This window comes from Ailuropoda melanoleuca, chromosome 4 (assembly GCF_002007445.2).
Source record: "Ailuropoda melanoleuca isolate Jingjing chromosome 4, ASM200744v2, whole genome shotgun sequence".
Taxonomy (NCBI): Eukaryota; Metazoa; Chordata; class Mammalia; order Carnivora; family Ursidae; genus Ailuropoda; species Ailuropoda melanoleuca.
In genome coordinates this window covers 20487164-20501581 of record NC_048221.1, presented here as the reverse complement: position 1 = coordinate 20501581, position 14418 = coordinate 20487164, and the positions used below count along the sequence as shown (strand labels likewise).

Here is a 14418-nt window from a genome sequence, read left to right as displayed (position 1 = left end):
CCTATTTGAATTAATCCCACTCAGAAATTAACTTAAAAACTTCAGGCAACACACAGAGCACTGGGTATAGGTTTTCCATGGTCCTTCTGGAAAAGGCCAAGTTGAATACTCAACCTCAGGGTCTGCTCAGGCCAGAGAAGCCTCTGGCACCTGCAGCTGAGAGCGTACCACAGACTCGTCGATCTCAGAGATGCTGTTGTGGCTCAGGTCTAGAGTGGTCAGTGCCTGCCACGTGGGGATGACGGCGGTCACAGGGCCTTCCAGGGCTGTGCCTTCTGGCTCCCACTCATCAAATTCCGAGGCTTCGGGAACAAGGACTTCCTGTGTGAGAACATCTGTTGAGCACCACACTTGGCCCTCACGCAACACGATCATTGCAAAATTTCAGGAAGGGCTTCAGCATATTTAGCATGTGGAAGTGAACTTGCGTTAAAATGGGCTTCAGTTCATATGGCTTTAACTGATTGTGAAATAACTGAAAAGCTTAGCAACATAATAGCCACTTGGAACGTGTTCTGACCCTGCCTCATTAGCAAATGCTTTGCAAACCCACGAGAGCCTTTTGCTCTGTGCTGATGCCTTTTCTGGCTTAAACCTCAGGAGCTGAAGATCAGAATTTATGGTGTTTCCAGGCAACTATGCTTTCCAAGTGGGCACCATGGTCCCCACAGAGGACAGGAGGCCATTACTGTCCATTACTTCGCAGGGTAGCAGCAGGGACACAGGGGCACCGTCAAAGGGCAGGAAGACAGGCCTCCTTGCTTTCGCCATTGATGCCCAGAAGACCTCTCCTCCCTCAATGGATCAACTTGGGCCCTTTGAGAGAGGCCGCAGGGAGCACCTTGGAGAGAGGCCAGGTTGCCCAATACCCTTGCTCTTTACACAAGCCTCCTATCTCAGCCAGTGGCCTCAAGACGTCACCAAACCCAAACCTGGATCAGACGCTGTAGTCACTAAAGCAGCCACTATGTTCTATACCCGCAAAAGGATTTTAGCATTGGTAGGATGCAACCCACAAAAAGATAAATAGAAAAGAAACCCCTTATTCTCTCAATTCAAGTATTTCTGTTGCTCACAAACGACAGGGACCAGCATTTCCACAACCTGACCTGTCTACCTCAAGTCCACTTGGAGCAAGATAAAAACAAGTAATAAGCCAGGGCTATTTAAGCTTAGAGAAACATTTATACCAATCTAATGAACACTCTGTCACTTGCCACTACTTAGCAATTTGGTCACCTCCAAAACCAGTGACATTTTTGGGGGGTGGGGAGACCCAGTCCCTTCAACAATCCTGTTTAACCTTATGGATTTTTGATGAAGACACAGACTAAAGTGTCCCAGGGACTGTCAAGCCCCGCCAGCAGACAGCAGTGACGCTCGCACCCACCCTCAGTGCAGGACCCTGCCCCTCGGTGCCCCAGGCAAGAAATGGGTGGAGCTTACCTTCATAGAGGTTGCGGAGAAGCGGACGCTCATCGTGGCTAAGGTGGGCTTTGACGCAACGAGTCCCCGGATGTACCTGGCACCACAGTGACTTATCTGCAACATAGAACAGCTGCACCTCAGAAAGGCTGTAAGGGCTGACTAGGGCTTGGCAGGTGGACAGGAAAGCGGGCTCTGGAAAGCAGAACTTGAGAGCAAAAGCCCTCGGGCACACAGTGAGTACGACAGGCCCTCTTGCTCACCCAGCCCTGCTTCACTGTCCTTGGTTGTCCTGCAGTGAGGAGGGAGGGCTACAGGCCCAAGCACGCCATGAATGCTACCCACCTACAGACCCCAACCGTGGGGTCCCAGCCTGCGAGCCGAGGCTGGGTTGGGCACTCCTCTACCTTCCCAGTCCTTCCTCAGTCAGCTCTGGCGGGGGCACACGCCACACGTTCCCATCAAGGGATGTGGTCCTCAAGGTCTCTGGGACTAGCCCAGAGTGGTGCAGGCAGAATAGTTCCATGGGTAACAGAGGCTCTGGAGTTAGACTTGGCTGAATTTAGAGCCCAGCTTCCCCTCATTAACTGTGTGGTCCTGGCCAAACTTCCTAACCTCCCTAACCCTCAGTTTTGTCAACTGCAAAATGGGAATAAAAATATCCATTTCGTAGGGCTGTTGGGAAGCTTCCACCAAGAAGTGTCCATGAGGACACAGGGCTGAACACAAAAGCCACACTCCAGAAACAGATGCTTTCAAGCATTTTTTAAAATTATCCGTTATGTCCCCTTACATTTAAAAACTGTAAACAAAACAGATTATCATGAACCCAGGAATTTGGTAGTGAGTAATACAAAGTATTTCCTGTTAGGTGTGGGCACACCGGAGCGCAGAGAACCCTCAAAGCCCTCTGCTGATGTGCCCTGGGAAACACAGATCTGGAACTGGCTCTGCCTGCCCTCAGGACGCCCTCCCAGCACTTCAACTTGAGCAAGGAGCAGAAAGCCAAGCGCTGGTGCCCCATCCTGTCCACATGCTGCCTGTGCCCAGAGCAGATGTGCAGACCAGCCAATGCAGCACAGGCCCCTCTCCGCCCACCTTCAGATGGGCCTGACTCACCTAGCTGGGGTCTGTCACATACTGACAAACACCAAAGCAACAATGCCTGACGGATAAACCCAGACACTCTCTGGCCCCAGATAATCAGAAGCAAGCCCACACCCACGTGGGCTCAGCCCCGCCTAGACTCCAGGGGCCCCGGGCCTTACCTCCACCTGGTGAAGAGACTTGAATATTGACAGATCAAAAGGCAGGAGTTGCTCTTGAATGTTGCTGGTCCCAAATGGTCCTTCTGTGCCGGAAACCTGTGGCCAGACACAGGGCTTGAATCAGGGACGCTGCTGCGAGTGCTCCCCAGCCACGTTCATGGGGTGACTCTGCCGGGTTACATGAGGTGCAGGAGAAACGCACCTCCACTCACCACTTGCGTGATCAACAAAGCAGGCTAAAGCCAAACTCTAAAGCAAGGGGGCACTGGGTCACGACCGCCCCCTGGTGCTCACAGCCAGAAGCGCAGTGCCAAGAACACCAAAGGTGGCTTTCCTCGTCCCAGGGCCCATTCAGCCACCTTGGCACACACTGCCAGCCAATGACCTCTAAGGCCCCACCTGGGCTCCATGCCTATAACCAAGCGGCTCTCCATTATCAAGCTCCCACAGCTTTACCTTAAGGTACTTAAGGCGACAGGTGAAGTCCAGGATGTGCCCGAGGTCAGTCTTGGCGTCCCCACTGGCACACGTGGGCTTTCCCTGCTGCAGCTGCTCGGTGACCGCGTAGAGCTGCAGGGGCCCGATGGCAAAGACCTCGCCGGCCCCCAGGAGCTGTTCTCCTGCAACAGCCGTGCCCCCCAGGGTGAGCACCCAGCCCCAGCCCAGCTGGGCAGCCAGGGCCTCTGCCCACCTGGCCTACAGTTAATAAGCACTAGGCAAGCACCATCAGGACGAAGCCATGGTCCTGAGCTCACGCTGGGCACAGGGCAGACCCAGGATGCGTGATTACAAAGAAGGGAAGGGCCCTGAGAACGTGCGACTGGGGAGCCTCCCTGAGGCGAGGCCGAGTCAAAATCTGTGGCGCTGAGTCGGGACACGGCTGATGTGAGGCTGCATTTGGGCAGCACGCCCATGATACAACCTCTAACATGCACACAGCCCGAGTCAGAGGAGGCCTCAGGTGCCAGCCCAGTGCAGGACCCGGGAGCAGGCAGGCTTCTCAACCCGTCCTCATGCTGCTCCTCGCAGCCATGTCCCCGCTCGTCCTCAGTGTCCTTATCTAGACCGCCTGGAAGGAAGGCGGTGAGATGCCCAACACGAGGCCGAACGGCAGGAAGCACTCACTACATGTTAGCTACTGTTAGGAGGCTCTCTGGCAGCGTCATGACCCAGCACTGGCTTCTGTTTGACGTCTCAACTCTCTCAGGTAAGGACAAAGCAGGTGCAAGAGGGCGGCAGGTCACCCACCTTCCAGAACTCCACCACAGGGCTTTGGACTAGGTCCTGAGCCTGGGGTTAGCCCCTGACATGGGGACCCAGGAGTCCTAAGGTAAAAAGACCACAGCTTCTTAGACCTGCTTGCCTGTAGGGCAGGTAGGCAGACAGGCTGGGGTGTGGGCCAGGCCCAGGGATTTGAGCAACCCCAGGGCGGGGGGGAGGGCTGGTGAGGACTCACTGGCACCGCACCACAGATGGAGCTCTGCACCGCCCCGGGCCCCTGGCTGCCTGGCAGGGCTGGGCGAGTGGCACCAACTGTTTGGGGGACTCCCGGCCGCGTACCTTTTTCAAAGAGCTCCTCAGCCAGGGCTGCGGTGATGCCATTTATCTCCTAAGGAGAAAACAACCTGCAGTTAGAAAGTCCCCCTGCCCCCAGTCCCTGGGCCTCACACACTCCCTGCTATCTATGCTCTCTGTTGCTGCAATGCCAGCTCTCTAGAAAGTTAATAAAACAGAGCTTATAACATAGAACCAGAGAGAGAGTAAACTATAAATCAAAGTGCCCAGGAAGGGGAACTGAACATTTCCAGTTCTGTGGACATTTGGAATGTTGCTTCAAAGGAAGAACGGAAGCAGACTATCGTGGCAACTCTCAGCACACACAGGCCCTGGCTGGCACACAAGGCCCGGGAGGCTGGCAAAGCCCGGCTATCCTGACAGTCCACTCCCGAAACTGGCCCCAAGAGATCCTGGCGTGCAGGGAGGAAGTCCTGTTTCTTCTGAGTGACCATTTCTACTTTCTTTCATGTCCCAAAGGTGCCTTAGGAAAGAGAACTGCCTCTTCCTGTGCTCATCTTTCCAGCCTTGCAACAGTCCACTTGGCCCCAGGGTCCTCAGAAAGCAGAAGGGAAGGACTTCCTTTAAGGAGGCCTGAGCGACTAAGCCCTCGGTCATATTCACAGCTGGTGTGCTGGGATCTGAGCCACGCTGGGCAATGCCGGGACGCCTGCTGCACACTGCCGCGCTCCACAGCCCTGAAGCCCCATGTGAGGAAGACGGCATTTTGAACCGTGTCACAGACGAGCAAACTGGGGTAGAGAGCTGCTGTACTCCACAACGTTACGTGGCCAGAAGGCGGCAAAGCCACTCAGCCTCGAAGCCTCCCTCAATAACCCATTGCCCCAGCACTCTTGCGTGTGACCCTGGGGATGGCAGGGCCCCAGAGCCCCCAACCCCACATCAGGCAGGTAAGAATTTTAACGAACTGACAGATGGCAGCCAACAGGACTTTGGGTAAACAGGCCCAGATGGAGGCCACGCAGTTGCCTTCATGACTCACGGGAACATCTCTGCCACGAGGACGTGTGATTCACATGTTGATGGGACTCAAAAGGCACCAGGTTGCAGGAGACAGGGTGTCCTTTTCCTGTTTTTCTTTGTGCTTTGTTTGTCCCTTTATCTCTCATACATGATGGATATGCTGAAGGCTGTTTATACACTGCAAAGAGCTTCTCCCCGCCGTGCAGGCCTCTTACCTTTGCTTATGGTAGTCTTCCTGACACAGAGATGCTTGATCTTTATACAAGTAGCGTAATCTGTGATTCTTTCGCTTTGTGACTTCAGGGCTCTTCCCCCATCCCAAGACTATAAAGATATTCATCTAATTTTTTCTTTTAATACTTCATGCTAGCTTTTAAAAATGTGTTTATTTAATGATGTACTGTATGGTGACATAACATAAATAGATAAAAATAAATAAATACATAAATACATAAAATGTGTTTATTTCTTAAAGCTGCTCAAAATTCAGTTTACATATAGTGTGAGAAGAACCTCCCTTCGGCATCACAAGTGGACAAAAAGCCCGGTGAGGGGAAAATGAGCAAACACGGCCCCAGCGTTAAGGCGCACAGGGTCTGGCAAGATCCAAGGTCAGATGGAAAGGGGCCGTCAGGACAATGCAGGCTCTGAGCAGGAGAGGGCTCTGGCTAGGGAGGAGAGAGGCTCTCCATTCAGGCTGAAGTTCAATTTCAGTCTCTTGCAACAACTTAAACTCAATTATAGTCTCCCTGACTGCAGTGAAGAAATGAAGATTGAGAAGAGCCTGGAATGATCTGAACGCTCGTTTCCCTACCAGCGGTTTTAAGTGCCGTGGCCGGTCTCTAAGTCAGCACTTCCCCTGCCGCTGCTGTGAGCATCACCTGGTCAGCCCTGACAGAGCCAGGTTCCCGAGCAGCAACTCTCTGGCCTGTGCTGGTGACACTGGGGCCTGGAAGGTCTCCGTCGGGAAGGGGCTCCGTGCCCTCCAGCCACACCTAACAATGCTACATTTCTTTGGGCCAGCTGGCCTCAACACCCCATAAGGGGACAAGGCTGGCATTTCTGGAAAACACAGAAAGCTGCAAGACAGCGAGGGCCAAGGGCTCGTGCTAAGCAGAAAGCAGGGGTTTTTTTGTTTTTTTTTGTTTTTTTTTTTTACTTCCAAGCAATCTGAAAAGCAAACCATATGACAGTTTCTTTCCCGCTCTTTGGGGCACAGGAAATGCATGCTGCTGTAACTGTCTACTTCTGCCCCACTACCTGCTTTGTTTCCCAGGCACGTCTCCACTGCGGAGACTTCATCAGAACAAACAGACGACTCGGCCCCTGAGTCTAGAGTTCAAGTCTCCTGAGAGAAGCATTTTCTTGGCCTCCTCAGACTTCCGGTCAGGCCAGCCATGCATACAGAGTGAAGGTGTGCAGAGTCATTATCCCCCCATCCCCCACCCCCGTCTAAGCCACTGCAGGTTCTGCTAGGAGCTCACCTGTGGGGACAGGGACCCCCCACACACCTCACCCAATCTAGGCGGAAGGGACCTAAAGTGCTCCGGGGTGCCACAAATGTCTGAACTGAGATCCATTTTTTAAAAAAGACATTCTTTATACATCAAAAGAAAGAATCCGATTAAAATAAAATTAGCTACACTTAAAAAAACCATTAACACCCATCCCTAAATGTGTGATGGACCCGTCAATCGGCCGCCTGCCAGGACCCCGAGTTGCTGTGCAGCCTTGGGCAGAGGCGTGAGCTGCACACAAGTGCGCCATGAACTGGGCAGGCTGTGGCTTGGTGGCTGCCACTCTGAGCACATGTGCACACGCAGGGCCTGCGACCAAGTACCCCCGGCAGCACCTGTGCCCGTGCTCAAGGAACAACCCCCGGCCGGCCCAACACTATACTATTGCTCTGCCCACACCGGGGCACAGAGTCCTTGGTAATGGGTCACAGACAAGGGACTCAATCACATGTCACTGTGTGGTTCACACACATGCTAAGGGGCAGGGGCGGGGGAGGACCCTATGTAACTCTTACTTCAGGACTGTGATGAGGCATTCTAGCAGAGTCAGGTATGTTATGTGCAATTTGGCTTTCAGTAAAAATTCCCTGAGGGATTCAAGCCTACAGTGGCACTGGAGAGAGCTCTAAGTTGCAGAGACATCTGTCATCACTTACAGCCTTAGCACTTGCAGCTGAGACAAAGGACGAAGGGGGATACTAAGGCTGATGTTAAGATGGCCACAGTTTGGGGCGCCAGGGTGGCTCAGTCAGTTAAGCATCCAATTCTTGCTTTCTGCTCACATTATGATCTTGGGGTCGTGAGACGGAGCCCCGTGTCAGACTCCACGCTCAATGTGGCGTCCGCTTGTCCCTTTCCCACTGCTCCTACCCCCAAGCTTGCTTGCTTGCCCTCTCGCATAAATGAATAAATAAATCTTTATGAAAAAAAAAAAAAAAGATGGTTCAAATTTTGAAAGCACCTTTGTCCTAGTCCACTGGCTTTAAAATAAGAAAATAACAGAAATGCCACCTGTGCTGAGAACTGAGTGCCTCTCCTTACCAGGACTGCCAGTACTAGCCAGAACCTGGTGAGTCCCTGTGTGCCCACTCTTCTTCTGGGTCCTTTACCTTCACTGCACGACCTCCTCCAATCCTCAAGGGCTGGGGGTCATCACCCCCAAGCTTACAAAGGAGGAACTGGGACACAAAGAGGTCAAATGATGGACTTAGAATAAACGGTCGGAGGGCATCTGGGTGGCTCAGTTGGTTAAGCAGCGGTTCTCGGTTTTGTCTCAAGTCATGATCTCAGGCCTGTGAGATCAAGCCCACTGTGTCAGGCTCGGTCCCATGCTGAGTGTGGAGCCTGCTTAAGAGTCTCTCTCCCCCTCCCTCTGCCCCTCGTGCGTGCCCCCTCTCTCTCTCTCTCAGAAAAAAAAGGGGGGAGGGCTTAGATTAAAGGGTCAGGAAACGGACTGCCTCCCGAGTCCAATAGTTGACATCCTGCCTCAAAATGGTGTGGTAGAAATTCTTCGTGGGATTCCGTTTCATTGAATTTGAAAACCTCTGCTTGTAGGGTGCTGGGATGAGGTTTGTCACTGAGAGTTCCGGGAGTACTAAGCGACAGCTACCCGGAGAGAAACAGCACAGCAACAGGTTCAGTGCAGAGGCGTACCCACTCACAGCAACACAGGGCTGCCCGGGCCCCTGAATTCCCCATCTCAAAGCTGGCCACAGAGAAAAGCGCTGCTTTCTTTCCTTGCCATCAAAATCCACACTGCAAAAAAAATGAAGCTGGAACCCCTTACCTCACACCATAAACAAAAACTAATTCAACATGGATGAAAGACCTAATGTAAGGGTAAAGCTACAAAACTCTTAGAAGAAAACCAACTTGTAAATTTCTGTAACCTTGGACTAGGCAGTGGTTTCTAAGAACATCAAAAACATAAGTGATCAAAGGAAAAAATGAATGAACCGAACTTCATCAAAATCTCAAACTTTTGGGGCGCCTGGGTGGCACAGCGGTTAAGCGTCTGCCTTCGGCTCAGGGCGTGATCCCGGCGTTGCGGGATCGAGGAAAAGGCAATTCACACAATGAAAAAAAACATCTGCACATCACAATTCTGATAAGGGTTTAATATCCAGAATATATTTTAAAAAACTCCTACAACTCAAGCATAAAAACACAAGTAACCTAATTTTTTAAAGTGCTGAGAGGATATCTGAATACATACCTCCAATGAAGATATACAAATGACCAATAAGCACATCAAAAGAGGCTCAACCTCATTAGGGAAATGCAAATCAAAAGCACCTTGAGATAACACTTCACACCCACTAGGATGGTTATCAAAAAAGTAGACAGCAACAAGTTTGACAAGGATGTGGGGAGAGCAGAACCTGCACGCTGCTGATGGGAATGTACAATGGTGCTGCCACTATGGAACAAAACTTGGCAGTTCCTCAAAAGGCTAACGTTGCCATATGATCCAGCAATGCCACTCTTTACGTATACCCAAGAGAAAGGGAAACTCAGCACACACAGAACCTTATATATGAACGTCCACAGCAGCATTATTCATACCAGCCAAAAGGCAGAAACAACCCAAATGTCCATCAACTGATGGATAATGTCATATATCTAATCAGCAGAATATGACTCAGGCAAAAAGGACCAAACTACAATATGAATGGACCTTGAAAGCTTCACATTAAGTGAAAGAAGCCCATCACCAAGGCCGTATTTGTATGATTCCATTTATATGAAATGAACAGAACAGGCAAATCCGTGGGGACAGAAAGTACATTAGTGATTGCTGATGGGTACAAGGTTCCTCTTCAGAGTGATGAATGTTCTGGAATTAGTGGTAATATCTGCACAACACGGTGAATATACTAAAACCAGGGGACTGTATACCTTCAATCTTTTTTCTTTTTGTGAAATTTATTTATTTGAGAGAGATAGAGCATGCACACATGCACAAGCAGGGGGAGAGGGAGAGGGAGGGAGAAGCAGAGTCCCCACTGAGCTGGATCTCAGGACCCTGAAATTATGACCTGAGCTGAAACCAAGAGTCAGTCACTTAATGGACTGAAGCCACCCGGGTGTCCCAGGAATTGCATATTTTAAAAGAGTGAATTTTGGGACGCCTGGGTGGCTCAGTCAGTTAAGCATCTGCCTTCCGCTCAGGTCATGATCCCAGGGCCCTGGGATCCAGTTGCATCTGGCTCCTTGCTCAGTGGGGAGCCTGCTTCTTCCTCGTTCCCCCCACCCCAGGATTTATATAACCCAGAAGCCCTTCTGATAACAATTCAAACTGTTCCAAGCAGTAAAGCATGCCTCAAAACAGAACCTCAGATGTGGGCTGGCCCAGGCCCACCTCAGGCAAACATATCTCAGAAGAGCAGTCCAGGCCTCTCCATGCTCAAGAGTTGGGCAAACCTGTTCCTCAAACACCTAGGTCTTAAGCAATGAATTATACTTTCAAAGGGCTGCTTACCAAGTTTTATCCTTAAATGGCTAACCAAAGCTTTCTTAAAGAACAGCATTTCCTAAAATACTAACCGGTAAAGTTTATCTGAAACACTCACATAAGGAACAGAAATTTTTCCTCACATAAGGAAAGAAAACGTGAAAAAATGTCTACAACAGGAAACTGCTAACTACACAGTTGCTGGTATATACTAAAATCCAAAACATACATATATATGAGTATAAATATATATATATATATATGGTCTATATGTAAATGCCACCCATTTTCCACAGCCCCTCCAAGCTTAGTGACCCAATGCTAGCGTCATCACCAAATTTCCAGGTTCTATCTAGCACTCCAAAAAAGGTTCAGCTGTCTTACTCTGAAAGCACTTTTAAAAAGTTGCGTTGTACGGGCGCCTGGGTGGCTCAGTGGTTAAGCATCCGCCTTTGGCTCAGGTCACGATCCCAGCTTCCTGGGATCAAGCCCCCAATGGGCTCCCCACTCAGCAGGAAGCCTGCTTCTCCCTCTCCCACTCCCACTGCTTGTGTTCCCTCTCTTGCTGCCTCTCTCTCTGTCAAATAAATAAATAAAATCTAAAAAAAAAAAAAAAAGAAAAGAAAGAAAGAAAGAAAGTTAGTTGTGTTGTAAATATATTTGAGCCTTTAAGACCACAACCCACAGGTCCCTTCCTAAAAGGTGAGCCTGAAAATGGAGTGGATTTTTTCATATCTTCATCACATAAAAGGAAAACAATTAAATGTCAATTATCAAAAAATATCACCCAGAGATTAACTACTCCTAGTACTGTGGCGTATGATCTTTCAGAACTTTCCTAGGCAAATATACTCCATTAACTTCTTTTCATAAAAACGGGACCGTATCCTACACACCATTTTATGGAATGCACACTTCATATAGTAACATACCTATTTTCCTATGTCAACAAATCCACAGCTACACCATCATTTTCTAGCAGAATATCTGATTACAGGGTTGTATCCCTTGATTTAAAAAAAAAAAAAATGCCTCCTGGGGCGCCTGGGTGGCACAGCGGTTAAGCGTCTGCCTTCGGCTCAGGGCGTGATCCCGGCGTTATGGGATAGCCCCACATCAGGCTCCTCTGCTATGAGCCTGCTTCTTCCTCTCCCCACTCCCCCTGCTTGTGTTCCCTCTCTCGCTGGCTGTCTCTATCTCTGTCAAATAAATAAATAAAATCTTAAAAAATAAATAAATAAATAAATGCCTCCTATTGGACTTTTTAAAAACATTTTTTATTTGAGAGGGGGAGAGAGAGAGAGAGAGGGGAGGAGCAGAGGGGGAGAGGGAGGGAGAATCCCAAGCAGACTCCCCGCTGAGTGCAGAGCTCGATGTGGGGCTCGATCCCACAACCCTGAGATCACTAACCTGAGCCAAAACCAAGAGTGAGTCGCCCAACTGACTGCACCACCCAGTCACCCCTCCTATTGGACTTCTTTTTCTAATTCACCCCCTTCACTTAGTTTTTCCTTTTTTTTTTTAAGATTTTATTTATTTATTTGACAGACAGCACAAGTAGGCAGAGCAGCAGGCAGAGGGAGAGAGAGAAGTAGGTTCCCCGCTGAGCAGGGAGCCCAACGTGGGGCTCGATCCCAGGACCCTGGGACCATGACCAGAGCCAAAGGCAGACGCTTAGCCGACTGCTCACCCAGGCGCCCCTCCTATTGTACTTTTGACGGTCTTCGGTATTTCGCTTCTATCCTATATCTTTTTCACGCTTGCCTGATTGCTTTCCCCCTAGAATAAATTCTCAGAAGTGGAACTGTTAGCTGTTTCCAATGTTTGAATTTCACACGGCCAAACTTCCCTCTGTGGAGTGTGACAACTCATCCTGTCACCAGCAGCCCGTGAAAGTTGTTCCTCCATCCAGAACCGCTCTGGGACACACACTCCCCATGGAGTCTATCCACCAACCCTCAGCACCTCGGAACCTGAATATCCGATGGCCACATTCTACCAACACAGGCTGAATCCTTAGTCTCGAGCTGTGAACCAACAACGAAACCGTCCTCCACACCAGGTGTCAGCTGTTTCTACTCTACCCCCATCCATTCGGAAAACGAGCTTGAACACCCACAGGCTGTTTTCACTACACAAAATGCCATGTGGTGAAGGAAAACGTCTCTGTGGCCAGGATCTAATATAGAGCAAATCTGACACTAAACGTGCTTTTTGCCCACACCCCATCCCCACCAGGGTGATGTTCCTCCATCTTCTAACCTCGGGGTCAAACTCCAGCCCAACTCCCCTGAAAGCCTAGGCTCACGCTGGTTTGCTGCCTCGAGCTTGGTGGTTGTGGGCTGGCAGGAGAGACCCACAGAGGAACTTACGTAGAGATGAAAATGTAAGAAGTGGGCCAGCACGCTGGGGGCCACGCCAGGGAAGGCGGCCAGGAGTGTCTGCAGATAGACCTCTAGATCCTTCTCCCTCTTTTCCACCAAGCTTCTTGAGTTTTTCCCAATGATCTTTTTAGGCGGGAGCAGATTTTTATCAATTTTCTTTTCTGCAACCAGCTGTAAGAAAACAGAAGCACGGTCAACCACAGCCCCAGAAGTTTGTGATGGTGCAGGGTCAGGGCAAGCAGCCTGAGGACAGGTGCATGCCACAACTCCCACAACCCCTCTGGCAGTGCAATCAGAAGCAGTGTTCCAACTAGTACATCTGGGATTCGGCCTCATCAGATTCGATTAGTATTAGAAATACCAGGCCAACTGCACATAGGAAGCTCCATCTGGAGCCTGTAGAGACAGCCAGAAAATACCTCCAGGCCCCTAAAAACCACCATCTTTTCCAAACCCGCAAGAAAACCAATCAGGGTGGTGGCCTGTCTTTAAAACACTCATGTTGCAAATGACCCAGAGAAACGTGGCTCTCTCCAAAAACAAAGAAAGAAATGGCATCACGGCCAGATATGAAAGGAGAGGCTATGGAGTGGCTCTAGTCAGGTGGAACACGTTTAAACCCATTCCCTCCCTCCCCGGGAAACTGACCATTCTAGGCAGGGAGCCGGTGCCGCCCTCACTTTAATGTGTGTGGCACAACAGAAATCTGGCCTAAAAGCCCCCAAGCCCGGAGGCGCAGATCCCCAGTTCTCAAGAGTTACCTTCTCGTGTAGGTCATAGAAATCGCTGTAGCGGTGCCTGACTGTCCATTCATGGCTGCCATCAGTGACCTGGATGATATACACCTACAAAGGAAAACTGACAGTCCTTGCCCAGCCAGCCACAAGGAGAGCCCCGTCCTCCCCTCAAGGCCACCCAGACCATCCCCACCCCCAGGCCAAAGTCAGGCTGCCCTTGCCCGCTAGCCTCTGCCTCTGCATCGGACCCCTGCAAAGCAGGACAACCCCCTCTCAGCTTCCTCCATGGCCCTTGCACCAGCTGGCAGGCAAAGGGGACCAATCCGCGGCTCTACCCAACAGTGAGGAACAAAAAAGGTGACCATCTTATCAAGCCATCTCTTTAGTTTTTTAATTCCAGCCTCCAACCTGAGCAGCAGGCAAGGCTACCCCCTTCCGAGAGAGGCAGAACAGGGTGGGGTCTGGCAGGACTAGCTTCTCTGCTGTATATCTTTCCAGGTGCCCTGACTATATCCTAGAAACAAGTCCCCTCCCAATGCTTTCAGCTGGCTCCTGGCTAGGAGTTCTGCCGCTGAGCCGGCGTCAAAGCACTAAGAAGCTGATGGGAGGGCGGGGGAAGGGCAGTGATGAACAATCAAGATCTACCAGAAAGCAATATGGCTTAGCGGGTTAAGGGAATGGGCCTGGGAGTCAAGGAAGGCCTGAGTTCAAAATTTGATTCTGCCATTTCCTGGCTGGCCTGTGTAAGTGACTGGGAGCCTAAATTCTGAGCCTCAGTTTCTCCATCTTAAAATCTGATAGGTTTAGTAATCAATAAAGTAATCCAAGCAAAATGCTTTGTACGAGGTCTGACATGCAGTAAGTGTTCAACAAAAGGTGTGTTAACAATATAATTATAATCAGCACATGCAGCAACAAACCTTTGTGTCAGCCTGGATCACCACTTCCCCCATACCCATGCAGGAGGGGCTCAGCCCCGAGGAACAGGGAGAGCTTTTTGGAGCTGACGTCCTAGCTAAATGCCGCTCACAGGAGATGGCCTGCCAGCCATCAGCTCAAAGACCTCACCCCTCACCTGGAAAGCGCCCCCCCCCC

The 14418-nt window shown here is 50.4% G+C and overlaps 1 protein-coding gene across 1 annotated transcript in view; it reads right to left on the bottom strand.

The window, feature by feature from the left end:
- NISCH (nischarin) overlaps window positions 1-14276 on the bottom strand; it is a 31891-nt gene extending 17615 nt beyond the window's left edge. Inside the window, exons 1-8 of the mRNA XM_034657213.1 lie at window positions 14244-14276; window positions 13348-13431; window positions 12575-12757; window positions 4254-4302; window positions 3150-3313; window positions 2694-2789; window positions 1447-1542; window positions 169-321 (exon numbers count right to left, since the gene is read on the bottom strand). Coding sequence (XP_034513104.1) covers window positions 169-321; window positions 1447-1542; window positions 2694-2789; window positions 3150-3313; window positions 4254-4302; window positions 12575-12757; window positions 13348-13431; window positions 14244-14276 — 858 coding nt within the window. The remainder of the gene's footprint in view (window positions 1-168; window positions 322-1446; window positions 1543-2693; window positions 2790-3149; window positions 3314-4253; window positions 4303-12574; window positions 12758-13347; window positions 13432-14243) is intronic.
- Between the last annotated feature and the right edge of the window lie 142 nt (window positions 14277-14418).